The sequence below is a fragment of the Perognathus longimembris genome, chromosome 12, assembly GCF_023159225.1.
Source record: "Perognathus longimembris pacificus isolate PPM17 chromosome 12, ASM2315922v1, whole genome shotgun sequence".
Lineage (NCBI taxonomy): Eukaryota > Metazoa > Chordata > Mammalia > Rodentia > Heteromyidae > Perognathus > Perognathus longimembris.
This window is the reverse complement of record NC_063172.1, coordinates 66,009,540-66,022,939: the sequence shown is the minus strand read 5'-3', so window position 1 is coordinate 66,022,939 and position 13,400 is coordinate 66,009,540. Positions and strand designations below refer to the sequence as shown.

General features: G+C 43.7%; 1 protein-coding gene across 2 annotated transcripts in view; it reads left to right on the top strand.

Annotated features, from left to right (window-relative positions):
* Positions 1-2,300: 2,300 nt before the first annotated feature.
* The window catches only part of Mybl1 (MYB proto-oncogene like 1), a 33,738-nt gene continuing 22,638 nt past the window's right edge, over positions 2,301-13,400 (top strand). For both annotated transcript variants that reach the window (XM_048359318.1, XM_048359319.1), the window contains exons 1-3: positions 2,301-2,392; positions 12,074-12,179; positions 12,512-12,583. In XM_048359318.1, coding sequence (XP_048215275.1) covers positions 2,373-2,392; positions 12,074-12,179; positions 12,512-12,583 — 198 coding nt within the window. In that variant the 5' untranslated portion in view covers positions 2,301-2,372. The remainder of the gene's footprint in view (positions 2,393-12,073; positions 12,180-12,511; positions 12,584-13,400) is intronic.

Genomic DNA, 13,400 nt, shown 5'->3' with positions numbered 1-13,400 from the left:
GATAGTAAGGTAGAAGAGAGAAGAGAGCTTGGGTTCTAGTTCTAATATTTTTTTTTTTGGGGGGGGGGGGCAGTCCTGGGTCTGGACTCAGGGCCTGAGCACTGTCCCTGGCTTCTTTTTTTTGGTCAAGGCTAGCACTCTGCTCCTTGACCCACAGCGCCCCTTCTGGCCATTTTCTGTCTATGTGGTGCTGAGGAATTGAACCCCGGGCTTCAAGCATGCTAGGCAAGCACTCTACCACTAAGCCACACTCCCAGCCCCTCTAGTTCTGATCTTGCTTCTGCCTCTGTATGCACTTGGACAAATTAACCTGCCGGTGGCCAATTTTCACAGTTAATGAAGTGGATGAAAGTAATACCTATTCCTGTTAGGGTCTTTATGATGAATGCCTTTGTGAATATTACTGAAGACAGGTGCATGCAAAGCACTTAGAGGTACCTAACTCCTTCAAGAGAGACTGGGATTCTAGTTATGAAATACAACGGACGAAAATTCATGCGTGGAACTAGTCGCAGTACAGTTCTATAAAGAGTACAGTCTCTTAGGCATTCCGTTAGCTAGCAAACCTTGTATTTATCCTTACACTGAAGAAGGATGGAAGAAGGTGCAGCTGCATCTTCAGGGGAATAGATTTGTAGAAAGATTATATTATTAGTTTGGGGGCGAGGGCTGAGGGAGGCTCTCCCACATGCTCGGGGCAGGTGCTCTACCTCCGAGCTACACTTCGGGCTCTAGTGAGGGCGTGAGAACTAGTGCGGTGCAGGACAGGCTATTTAACACTGTTCTCAGGCAGCTCGGGAGCAGAAACAAGCAAGGGCGCCCCGCAGAGCTGAGCCTTGGGTGCCGGTGAAAGCTCACGTCGGTTCCCGGTAGACAGGCGGCGGTGTCTCGGCGGTTTAATCTGCACACGTCTGCTCGCGGGCGCGTGGCTTTCACTCACCCGGGCCTTCCTCGGTGAGCTCGGCTCGGGTCTGCTGCCCCTCGGGGTCTCCCGGATGCTCGTGGGTCGGTGCGGGTCCGGCGCTGGGCTCTGCGGGCGGCACCCGCGATCCCACGCCGTGCGCCCCGGCCGCGTCCGCCGCGCGTGAAGCCCGGGAGAGGCGGTGCGCGGGAGGAGCGCGGCCCGCGCGGCCGGGGCGTCAAGTCCACGAGCCGTCACGCCGGCGGCAGCTTTCCTTTCTCCTCCGCACCGCGGGGACGACGCCGGGCGCACGGGCGGGGCCGCCCCGCACCCCCGCGGCCGGCCGGGAAACTCCCCGGGTGTGGAACCCGCTCCGTCCGGGCACAATTCCCGGTGCCCGCGATCCTGCACCCCGCCCCCGGGTGGATCCTCCCACCCCCCCCCCGCACCCCCCCGCACCCCCCCGCACCCCCCCGCACAGGGCCGGCCCGCCCGCGATCCCGCCGCCCGCCTCCCCGGGACGCCCCCGAGCCCCAGGCGCCCCGCGGCCGCCATCGCACACCGTCGGGGCTCCCCGCGGAAGGACAGCGACGTCGGGCGGCCGGCAGAATCAAACAGCGGGATAACGGCCGAGCCGGCCTCAGGGCGCGACGCGCGGCGGGCCTGAAGGCCGAGCCCGCCGGCTGGCGAGGCGGGGGAGCGGCCTCTAGGAGGCCCCGGCCCCGCCAGGCCCGGCCCGGCCGGCGGCGAGCGCCGGAACTCGCCCTCCCGGCAGCCCCCGCGCCGCCCCGCCCCGCTCGGCCCCGCCCCGCTCGGCCCCGCCCCACTCGGCCCCGCCCCCCCCGCGGGCGCGTTCCGGGCCCTGTCAGGCGCGGCCCCGCCGCGCACGCCCTCCCGCGCGAGCTCCGGGCCTGGCTTCCAGCGCCCCGGCCCCGCCCCCCGGCGCGCGCCCCGCCCCCGCGCCCCGCCCTCGTGCCCCGGCCCCGCCCCCGCGCGCGGCCGCCGCAGCCAATGGGGCGCCGGGCCGCGTGCGCAGATTCAAACGGCGGCTCCGGAGGGAGGCTGGGCGCGAGATTCGGCGGTGCTGCCGACCAGAGCCTGCAGGCGGCTGCGGGCGCTGCAGGGCTGCGCGGCGCGGAGGGCGGCGGCGGCCGCGGCTAGCGAGGCGGCCGGCGGGCGGGCGGGCGGGGCGGGGGCGCGGGCGCGCCGGCGGACATGTCCCGGGCGTCCCGGGCCGGGCCGGGCCGGGGCTAGGAGCGGCGCCCGGGCGGGGGGCGGGTCGCGGTCCGTGCCCGCGTCCCTCCGTCCCGGCCGGCGCTGCCGGGGGCTCGCGTTCCGGGGGCACTCGGCCGCCGCGGGCGGCTAGCGAGCGGCGAGGGCGGCGGCGGCGGCAGGGCCGGGGGCCCGGAGCTCCGAGGAGGCCGACCGCGTCCCCGCCCGGCCCGGCCCGCGCCTATGCGGCACTTGAAGGATGGCGAAGAGGTCGCGCAGGTGGGTGACGGCGACGCCGGGCCGGGCCGGGCCGGGCGCCCTCCCTCCCTCCCTCCCCAGCCCGCGGCCGCCCGGCCCGGCCCCCCGCCCTCCTCCGCCGCCTCCTCCTCCTCCTCCTCCTCTTCTTCGTGGGGTGGGGTGGCGGGGGGAGAGGGAGAGGGAGAGGGAGGCCCCTTGCCTTTCAGGGCGGACGCCGCGCCGGTGGACCCGGAGGCCCGCCGCTCTCGAGCGCAGCACCGAGCCACCCGCCACCGGGACGGACTCTGTGCCCCGGCGGGGCGGGCCCCCTCCCGACGCCCCGACGTCCCGCCCGGGGCCCGCGCCGCCGGGGCTCCCCTCTCCCGGTGCCCGGGGCACCCCGTGGCCAGACCGGAGAATCAAAGGATGCGCCTCGATTCACTGAGCCCCTGAGCCGGGGCTCGGGCCACCCGAGCGGGCATCGCTTCAACTCTCGTGGTTAGGACGGGACTGCACATCTCCCTGCCACTCCAGCGGCCGCGACACCTACCTCTGTGTGGAGTAGGGCTCCTCCTCCTCCTCCTCCTCCTCCTCGTCCTCCTCCTCCTCCTCCTCGTCCTCCTCTCTCCTCCTCCTCCTCCTCCTTCCCTCCTCCTTTCCCTTTCTTCCTCCTCCTCCTCCTCCTCCTCCTCCTTCTCTTCTCCTCCTCCTTCTCCTTCCCTTCTCCTTTCCCTTTCTTCCTCCTCCTCTTCCTCCTCCTCCTCCTCCTCCTCCTCCTCCTCTCCTCCTCCTCCTCCTCCTCCTCCTCCTCCTCCTCCTCCTCCTCCTCCTCCTCCTCCTCTTCCTCCTCTCCTCCTCCTCGTCCTTCTCTTCCTTCCCTTCTCCTCCTCCTCCCTTTCTCCTCCTCCTCCTCCTTTCCTTCTTTCTTTTTCCATTTTCAATATTATTAAAAGATTTGGGGCAGAATTCTCAAATGATTTTATTTATCTGGATTCCTAACCTCTAAAAGTCTTATTTATACAACCTCAAAGTTGTGTTTCCAAAGTTGGAATTAGTACTGGGAATCATTCACTTTAGATTTTGTTAAAACAAATTCTGCAATAACAATACATAATATTCTTTCTTTATACATATATGAATTATCTGCTGTAAGATAGTTCTGCATAAGGCAGTGTGAAATTATGCCATAGTTATTTTATAGCAACTACAGTATGGGACATCTCCCCCGCCCCCAGAAAGGTAGTGCAAAGGTGTATACACCCATCTTTAGCAATAGGGCTTTTAACCTCCACACTATGGACACTTTAGATCTGATGGTTCTTTGTGCTGGGGAGGGGATGGAGTGGGTTCAGCCGCATGCTCAGTGGAACACAATAATACTCCACTTCCCATTCCTGACAAAAGTTTCTCCACATATTGCCTCACTTGATGTGGGGGAGGGCAGCAAAACCACACAGGTAAGAACTGTGAACCTAGAAACCTAAGACCCAATTAACTACTCCATCTTAAGAAAACAGAAGTTAGAATCAATCTTCTGTGGTGACAATTCCTGAATTCTTAAGCCTACAAATTTTACAAAACTTACTAAATTGGGTGCCAGTGTCTCATACTGTAATCGTAGTTACTCAAGAGACAGATTTGAGGGTCGCAGTTAGAAGCCAGCCTGGATTGATTTATCTCCAATTAAGTACCAAAAAAGAAAAAAAAAAAAAAGCTGGATGAGGAGCTGTAGCCTTGAGAACACAAGCTCAAGAAGAGAAATACAAAGTAAAAAGTTGAAGTCAATAAAATTGTATTTATACTTAAGGTGAAGTTATCTACTTAGTGTAGATGTTAATCTTATTTGAAACAGTTTCTTAGCCAATTCTGGCATCATTGTTTAGTTGCCATATGTTTAGACACATATTTGAATGTCAGAACTCTCCTGCTTGGTTTTCTGTTACATTGTTGTCTGTTTCCTAATACTAGAGTAAGAAGAAATTATTTAGTAACTAGTTTCCCCATATAAATTCTTTTGTTGACATTACTGTGAGCTTTAGCTACTTTAAGGTGTAAGTCTGGAATAACTTAAGTATAGTCGAATGAAGGTATGCTTTTTAAGGGAGTATACAGGTATATAGATGTGGCAAGAAATTGTCACCTCTGGTGTATTTCTCCTGTCTTCATACTTGAGTTTTGTGCTTTAAATTGTATGTCTTGTATTTGTAAATATGAATGGCTTGTGTATTTTAGAGGATGACAGATGGAGAGTTTTGAAGGAGAAAGCTATTTATTGGACAAAGTCAACTCATCCTTTGGTTAAGAATGTTAACATATATGAATGAAATTTATGGTAGTAAGAGAAAGGAAATAATCCACTCATTTCAAGTTGTACTTTGAGATCTCCAGTATACAACCACTTAATTTGAGTGAAAGCTGTACTTGATTGCATAAAAGCTTCACATACAAATATAGGCACAAATAATAGACTTTTTCTATGTGATCTAAATAGAAAACTGTTGCCTCAAGTATGAAACAACTGAAAGATATTGGCTCTTTTGATTTTTATTTAATAGCTATAGACTAACTTACTGAGATTTGCATTTTTCTCAATTTTATTGTGGAAAAGGCCAGTTCATAGTGTGATTTAGCAGTTTTGATGGTATAATTTACAGGCAATTATAAAGTAAGAATATCTGTTATTAATATATATTTGACTTAAAAGTATATTTTATGTGCTAATAAAAGTTTGTTTTTTACATTCTCCCTTAAATGTAAACTTCAGTCATTTAGAAGCTGCAAAGCCTATTATTTCTAAAAGATTAAGATATTATGCTTGAGATAACCATTGACTGTACTAAACCACAGGACAAAGTCAGGTTTTACCTTGGAAGGTTTGTTTAGTGATTTTGTGCGTGTATACACACAGGTTTGTGTGTATGTGTGTAGGTGTGCATGTGTGTAGCTGTTCTACTGTTACTTCCAGCAAAACGAGGAGGTGAAAGTATACTGAAATATGATAAATGATTTCTTAGTTTTGTCATTATGGCAGAATTGTTGAGGGAAAGAAGATAAATTCTATCCCAGTTTTAAATCTATTAATGTCATGGTTTGGATTTTGTAGCCTGTAAAGATAGTATCCTATTTTGAGGACCTTTTGTGACAATCTTTTCTCATTTAAAAATATATACTCTAGTATGGGAGTAAATAGACATGTTATCACATTTTATTTATGAATAGCTGGGTGGAACTCTCTCCAGTATTTATTTCACTGTTGCTATTAATCATGGTCTACTGTGAGAAATCAGATTGGTCCTTAATGTGAGTTTGCAGTCTAGATTTGGAATTCAGTACGCATGTATGCAGTACATTGTAATAACCACTGGGTGGCCTAATTTCACTTTCTTATGTTAAACCTGGTAAATGTTCATATCCTTGAACACAATAGCTTAAAAACATTAAATCTAGTTACCTTATCTTCACAAAGTATAATAAAGGTGTGTGTATTTTTTTATAGTAAAGATTTCAGGCTTCAGGAATTTTGTGCTTTTTAAAGAACAAGCTAAAGCAATTTTATGAGAACAAATTTTATGAAACAACTTATATTTTTCTTCAATTCCAAACCAGTAGTAGTAGTAGTACCATTTTCAATAAAAATGATTTATGATTACTTCATTTTTTTCTATTTTAGATGGTTCAGTTATCCTTTAAAACTGAACTTCTCCAAATGTTTTATCTTAAAATATCAAGTGTGAATAATTTGTGTATTATTTCACAAGCAGTTTTGACTCACACCTGTTTAGCTTATACTCTACTGTGTACTACTTTTAACCATTTTCCTGGCCTAACAAGCTATAGATTTTTTTTTGTGGTTTTGTTGTTTCATATGTACCTTGGTCACTTTACTAATTCATAATTTACACAACTGTTTCCATTTGAACATGGTAGTTTGGTTAGACATTGGGAATTTATAGAATCAGTATTTACTTTGACTTAGAAAGGAAAACTGATAATAATTTTGGAACCCAAGTCTTAGACTGGAGAAATAGACCAGAATCTTCTTATATTTTTCCTTTGTAACTGGGAAGAGAATTCTGCTTTTGTTGCTCTCTTCTAGATTAATCACACTAGACTGGAATGTTTATTTATGAAGCAGAAAGCTTGACTTGGTTGAGTTAATACACATCACCAGCACTGGTTGCTACAGTTTAAAAGTGCCAAAAGATGATATAAAAAGTAGAAAAATAGGGCTGGGGATATGGCCTAGTGGCAAGAGAGCTTGCCTCGTATACATGAGGCCCTGGTTCGATTCCCCAGCACCACATATACAGAAAACGGCCAGAAGTGGCGCTGTGGCTCAAGTGGCAGAGTGCTAGCCTTGAGCAAAAAAAAAAAAAAAAAGGAAGCCAGGGACAGTGCTCAGGCCCTGAGTCCAAGGCCCAGGACTGGCCAAAAAAAAAAAAAAGAAAAAGTAGAAAAATAGAGTAGATTTGTCTTAATGGTTTCTAGTGATTATTGGGATTACTTGTGAAGATTTGTCATTCCCTTCCCTCACCCTCACCTTTTTTTTCTTTCAAATGATAGGTGTTCTCAGGAATCTTCCTCTAGTGATTTTGGTACATTTCTAGGTTCATTTGCTGTTACACTTACTTGAAAGTGGCATCATCTTTCAACAATCACCTAGCTATGAATAGAAATAACTTGGGGCTAGAGGTATGCTTCAGTGGTATAGTGCTTGCCTAGCATGAGATAAGGCCAGACCCCTGGTTCAATCCCTAGCTTCACCAAAAAAAGAAAAATGAAAAGTAAAATAACTTAATGACAACACTTAAGACGTAGAATTCGATTTTAGGAAAGTCCCAGTGGTGGAAAGATGTTTCTAAGAATTCTACTTCAGTGCTCCCTTGTTCTCACCCACTCAGAAAACCCAGTTTCCTGAATGATGGGTGGGCTATATAACTCACAGTCTGAAACTGATGACCATGCTGCATACAGCAGAGAATGAAACCTCATGTAGAAATAGAGATCTCTCAGGAGTTATATAGTCCAGAACTAATTTGACAATTAAAATGAACAAGTTCTTAGGAAAATTACTACTTGGTAACTGCTCTTTTGGACTAAAGAGTCCAAAGGAGATATATATATATATATATATATATATATATATATATATATATATATATTTGTCTATATTTCCTTAAAGAAATTTTGGTAACAACGTTAAGGTAGATTTTTTTTTTTAACAGATTAGATGTGATGTAGGTTTTTTTTTTCTTTTTTTTGGCAAATACTTAAGATTTATTCAGGAAAAATCAGGCTATATTGTGTTAGAAATAACTTTTTTTATATAAAGCAATCTCTAATATGCTGTTTTGGAAGCTATTGGGAATCTAAAGGGAGGGAGAAAGAGGGAAACCTGTGAAAAGCATGCTTGAGTGTAATTTGGGGTATCAGGAAGTGGTAATGTTACTGGGGGCATTTCTAAGAAAAACAGTAGACACTTCATAGAACCACGTCTGTGCTGAATTTTAAAAGAATGTTTCTTCAGGTTCTGCTTTTTAAAAATTCTGCCACTTGTAGGTGTTTTTGGATTCTGAAAGTTCAATTTAACAAATGGGAATGCTTTTCATCTCCTCCTAGTAGTACTTTTTGGTGTTAAAAATGTATTGTTTCTCCTATTCACTTAGAGGTTTTATCTGTATTGAAGAAGGTGAAAGTTTTGGTTGGGTTAAAAGGAAACGATGTATTTTTGTAATGCACAGTACTTGGAGGAGATGGAAGGATAAAAAAAGATTATTGACCTTACAAATAGTTAATATATTTTTGTGATGTTTTTCTTTATTTTAGCCTATAGCAGCACTATAAGATATGTAGTATTATGTTTATTTTATAGTTAAATCTCTGACAGACTAATGTGCAGGCTAATTACAAAGTGAATAGATAAGTTAGAACTAGCAGCTTGTTCTGATTTCAAAATATGTTTGAGATTTGTTTTTAGTATCTTAGCTTTGTGGTATTCTTTCTCTTTTTCCAGTGTGCTCTGTGTGGTAATTTTTTTTTTTTTCCAGTCCTGGCGCTTGAACTCAGGGCTTGAGTACTGTCTTCTTTTTGCTCAAGGCTAGCACTCGACTACTTGAGCCACAGTGCCACTTCTGGCTTTTTCTGTATATGTGGTGCTGAGGAATAGAACCCAGGGCTTCATGTATATGAGGCAAGCACTCTACCGCTAGGCCATATTCCCAGCCCCATATAGTAAAATAATTTAAACAGTGGACATTAAAGTTCCGCCATGATATATTTTCTGTGACTGTTGACAAAAGGTTATTTAATCCAAAGTTTTCTATGAAATGGCAATATTAATAACTCCCTTCTTATGGCTGTTGTGAAGTTTTAAGAGAAAAATTTCATAGTCTGTCACAATGTCTGGTACTTAGCTTTAAATAAATGTCAACAGCTCATGTTATCTTCAGATGCTTATAACTTTATTCAATAATCTTTTGGCTACTAAAAGTCTTGTAATCTTGGAATTCAGATCATCATGGAGGCCTACCCTTTGAGAGCTTTTTTCAAACTTTTTTTTTTTAAACCTATATGAACTGAGGTTTGTTTCCTCACTGTGTTAATTTTCCTTGGGTCATCTTTTTTTTTTTTTTTTTTTTTTGTCCAGGCCTGGGGCTTGGACTCAGGGCCTGAGCACTGTCCCTGGCTTCTTTTTTTTTGCTCAAGGCTAGCACTCTGCCACTTGAGCCACAGCGCCACTTCTGGCCATTTTCTGTATATGTGGTGCTGGGGAATCGAACCCAGGGCCTCATGTATGTGAGGCAGGCACTCTTGCCACTAGGCCATATCTCCAGCTCTCCTTGGGTCATCTTATGGTCTAAACTATTCTTTGTATGCTAGAGATTGCCACAATGATCTACTCTGGACCTTGAATCTTAGCAGAAGATTGATGTACTCTGTTGCCTTCTGGATCTGCTCTGCAGTAGTCACATGTGGCTACCAAGCCCTTGAAATATGACTAGTCTGAATTGTGATGTACTCTCAACTATAAAATACAATGAGATTGTGTGTTAGTACAGGGGCTTGAACTCAAGGCCTCACACTTTTCACTCAGCTTTCTTGCTCACATCTACTGCTCTGCCACTTGAGCCATACCTCCAGTCTGTTAATTGGATATGGAGTTTTGAAGACTTTAATGCCCAGACTGGCTTCAAATCATGATCCTCCAGGCCTCAATCTCCTGAGTAGCTAGGGTTACAGTGTGAGTCATTGGCATCCAGCTGCAATCAGATTTTGAAAGAAATAATACAAGAATATGAAAAATTCATTTATAATTTTAGATTGGTTGCATATTGGAATGATAGTATTTTATGTAACTAGATAATACTAAAAATTAATCTCTTTAAATATGTGGCTACTAGAAAATTACATATGTGACTTGTATTTCTTTAGGAAATGCCTAGTTAAAACTATCCTCTCCATTCCTTTTTCCCTTGCAAAGTTTTGGCCGTGGGGCTTGAACTCTGGGCCTTGGGCACTGTCCCTGAGCTCTTCAGCTCAAGGCTAGTGCTCTACCACTTGAGCCACAGTGCCACTTCTGGTTTTCTGGGGGTTAATTGGAGATAAGAGTCTCACAGACTTTCTTAGCCCGCTGGGCTTTGAACTGTGATCCTCCGATCTTAGCCTCCTGAGTAGCTAGGATTACAGGCGTGAGCCACCGGTGCCTGACCCTAGCAGAGTTTTGTCTCTCCATCTGTCTATTGACTTAGTGAATACCTCTAATTATACACCCAAGGTCAGAAAATTTGGAGTCATCTTGGTTCTTTCTTCCCTGTCTCTCATCTCAATCAGTTGCAAAATTATTTCTTTTAAAAAATATTTTTGAATTTCATGTACTTCTTTTCACTTACTATTTTCACCTTGGTTCATCTTTTGGGGGCTTTAGGTTTTTGTCACATTTACCTTTTTCTCTACAAAGTAAAAAAGTAAGATTCATCCCTGTTTTATTTTAGTATTATCATGATCTCTCTCTCTCCCCGCCCCCTCTTTCTTTCTTTTTTGTGCTTGTCTTTGGGCTTTCATTCAGGCCCTGAGTACTTACTATCCCTGAACTTTTTGTTAAAGGCTAGCACTCTACCACTTGAGCCATAGCTCCACTTGTGGCTTTTTTTTTGTTGTTGTTTATTGGAGATAAGATTTTCCTGCCTGGGCTGATCCTCAGATCTCAGCCTCCTGGGTAGCTCGGATTACAGGCATGAGCCACTGTCACCAGGCTGCAGTTCCATTTTAAAAAGCATAAATACATACTTAATCTGAATTTATTTTATTTTAAAGTCAGGATCTATTTTAGTCCTTAAAAATGACTTCACCAATAGTAATATTTATGGAAAAATCCATCATAGTCCGCTGATTTGAAATGTTATCCACGTGGATGTTTGTGATTTTTTTCTGACTATTCTGTTCCATTTATGTGTTTGGTTGTTTATATGTCAGTACCATTCTGTCTTTAAAAAAATAGTCATATATTAGTTATTACAGAGGGAGATTTCACTGTTTAATTTCCAAACATGTTTACAATACCTCCCAGTAATCTTACCCCCTTTATCCTGCTATGCATTTTTTGTTTCTCTACAGTGTAGTTGGGTAATTAGGCAATGGCACTTCTCCTACTATTACTCTTTAGAACTTTTCTGGCTACTATTTTTTTTTTAATTTTTTACATAGAAATGATAGAATCAGCTTGTTTGATTCCTTCCTAAAATCAAATGGCACTTTTATCCATTTAAATTTATGAATTAATTTGTGCATCTCTATAGTGATTGCTTTCTTACCCAAGCATGTGGTCTAAATATAATGAATGCTTCCATTTGTTCAAGTTTTCTATGTTTAATATCAGTGTTTTTCATTTACTATACTTTGATTTTTTAATTTCAGATGTTAAGATTATTTCTAGATATTTAACGTCTTTTGTTGTTGGTATTGTTAGTGGATCTTTTCTCCTAGTTCTTTGTTTTGTTTACTGGTATGAAGGTTTGAACTCTGTGCTTTGTGCTCACTAGACAGATACCCTACTGCTTAAACCACACTTCCAGCCCTTCTGTTATGGTTTTTAAACAGCTATGGTCTATTTATTTGTAATACTGGATTTGAACTCAAGAACTTGTGCTTGCAAGATAAACATTATACTACTTTAACCAAGCCTCCCGCCATTTTTGCATCAGTTATTTTCCAGATAGGGTCTCAAGAATTTTCCCTGGGTTGGTCTAGGACCAATCCTACCTCCCTCTCCCAAGTAACTGTGTGGTTTATATTTTAACATTTCCATTTGTCATGCCCTAGTGATTTATTTCTTGTGTTATGAAGATTACCAATTTACTTTCTTACCACCATACGTATTTCTGCTATTATTTTTTTCTGAAACATAAGCTATGTGTTTTTTGTTCCTTTAAAGTCCTTTAGCTCTTTTTTTCTTCAAAGATTAAAGAATACATGCCACTGTCATTGGAATAACATAAAAGATTATTACTTAGCTCCTGGTAACATACCCAAATCCATCTCTTAGTTTTCAGTAAGAACTATTGCTCTTCGCCTATGTGACTTAAATTTTGAATAATCTCATTGGTTGTATATCGTTTATTCTGAGTGAATTCTTCAGTTATACCTGCAAAGACAAGCTCATCAATTGAATTCACTTGATTTAAATGAAATTCTTGATTTCACAAATTGTGTGTATGTGTTTTGTAGTGAGGATGAGGATGATGACCTTCAGTATGCCGATCATGATTATGAAGTACCACAACAGAAAGGATTGAAAAAACTCTGGAATAGAGTGAAGTGGACAAGAGATGAGGTAGTTACCTGGCAAGGCTTACTAATTACATACTTGTATTTAGCAATTAATACGATTATAGTTAAAACATGATATTTCAAAAGCAAAGTATAAGGGTTAAGTTACCCATGAACTAACTTACATTCTTTTTCTTCAATTAAGGACATGAGTAAACTGGGTGATATTGGGACTGACAGAAGCAGTGTAGTAAATGGAGGAACTTGTATACTACCTTTAGTCCTTCTAAAAGTGATGAGCAGATATGACTAGACAGAACTGGAAACTTGTCTGTATTCAGGGATAGAGGAAAAGGACAGAGGAACTATTTCTAATGGTTACACTTGCTTTAATAGGATGATAAATTAAAGAAGTTGGTTGAACAACATGGAACTGATGATTGGACTCTAATTGCTAGTCATCTTCAGGTAAGTAAAATATTAAATTATATATTTGATATGGATGCTTCATTTCTAGTACATATTGAGTAACTCTAATCCCAAAATCCAAGCTCTGAAGTGGTATATAATCGAAGACTTTTTGAGTTCTGGCATAGGTCAAGTAGGACAAATAGAAGATACTGCACTTAGTTAAGTAATAGGTAATTGGAAAAAATGCAGGCACCCTAAAAATAACATTTAAAATTACCTTCAGGTTATGTGAATAAGGTATAAATGACACATGAGAATTTTGTGGTTAGACTTGTGTCCCATCTTCAAGAAATATTATTATAGGCATGCAAATATTCAAAAAATCTTAAAAAGATAGGGATTTACAAATATTTGTGATATGTTACAACATTTTGAGAGAAATATTAAAATATTTTAGAATCAGGATTGTCATATAATGCTTGAATGAAAAATATATAGCAAAGGATGCTAGGCCTGATGTCTCAACCCCGTAACCTGGCGACTTGTAAGGAAGCGATCATGGGATTGTGATTGGAAGCCGCCCAGGCAAAAGTTTGAGAGACTTTATTTTACAATGGCAAATGCATGCATTTGTCATCCTAGCACATGCCATCCTCGCAGATAAAAAAACTTGGATGTAGACATGTAAACTAAAGAATATATATCTAAAGATTGATACTGAACACACTTTTTAAAAATTGATTCCAGTCCTCGGGCTTGAACTCAGGGCCTGGGCACTCTCCCAGAGTGTTTTTGCCCAAGGCTAGCACTCATCACTTGAGCCACGGCTCTACTTATGGCTTTTTTTTTGTGTGTGTGTGTGTGTGTGTGTGTG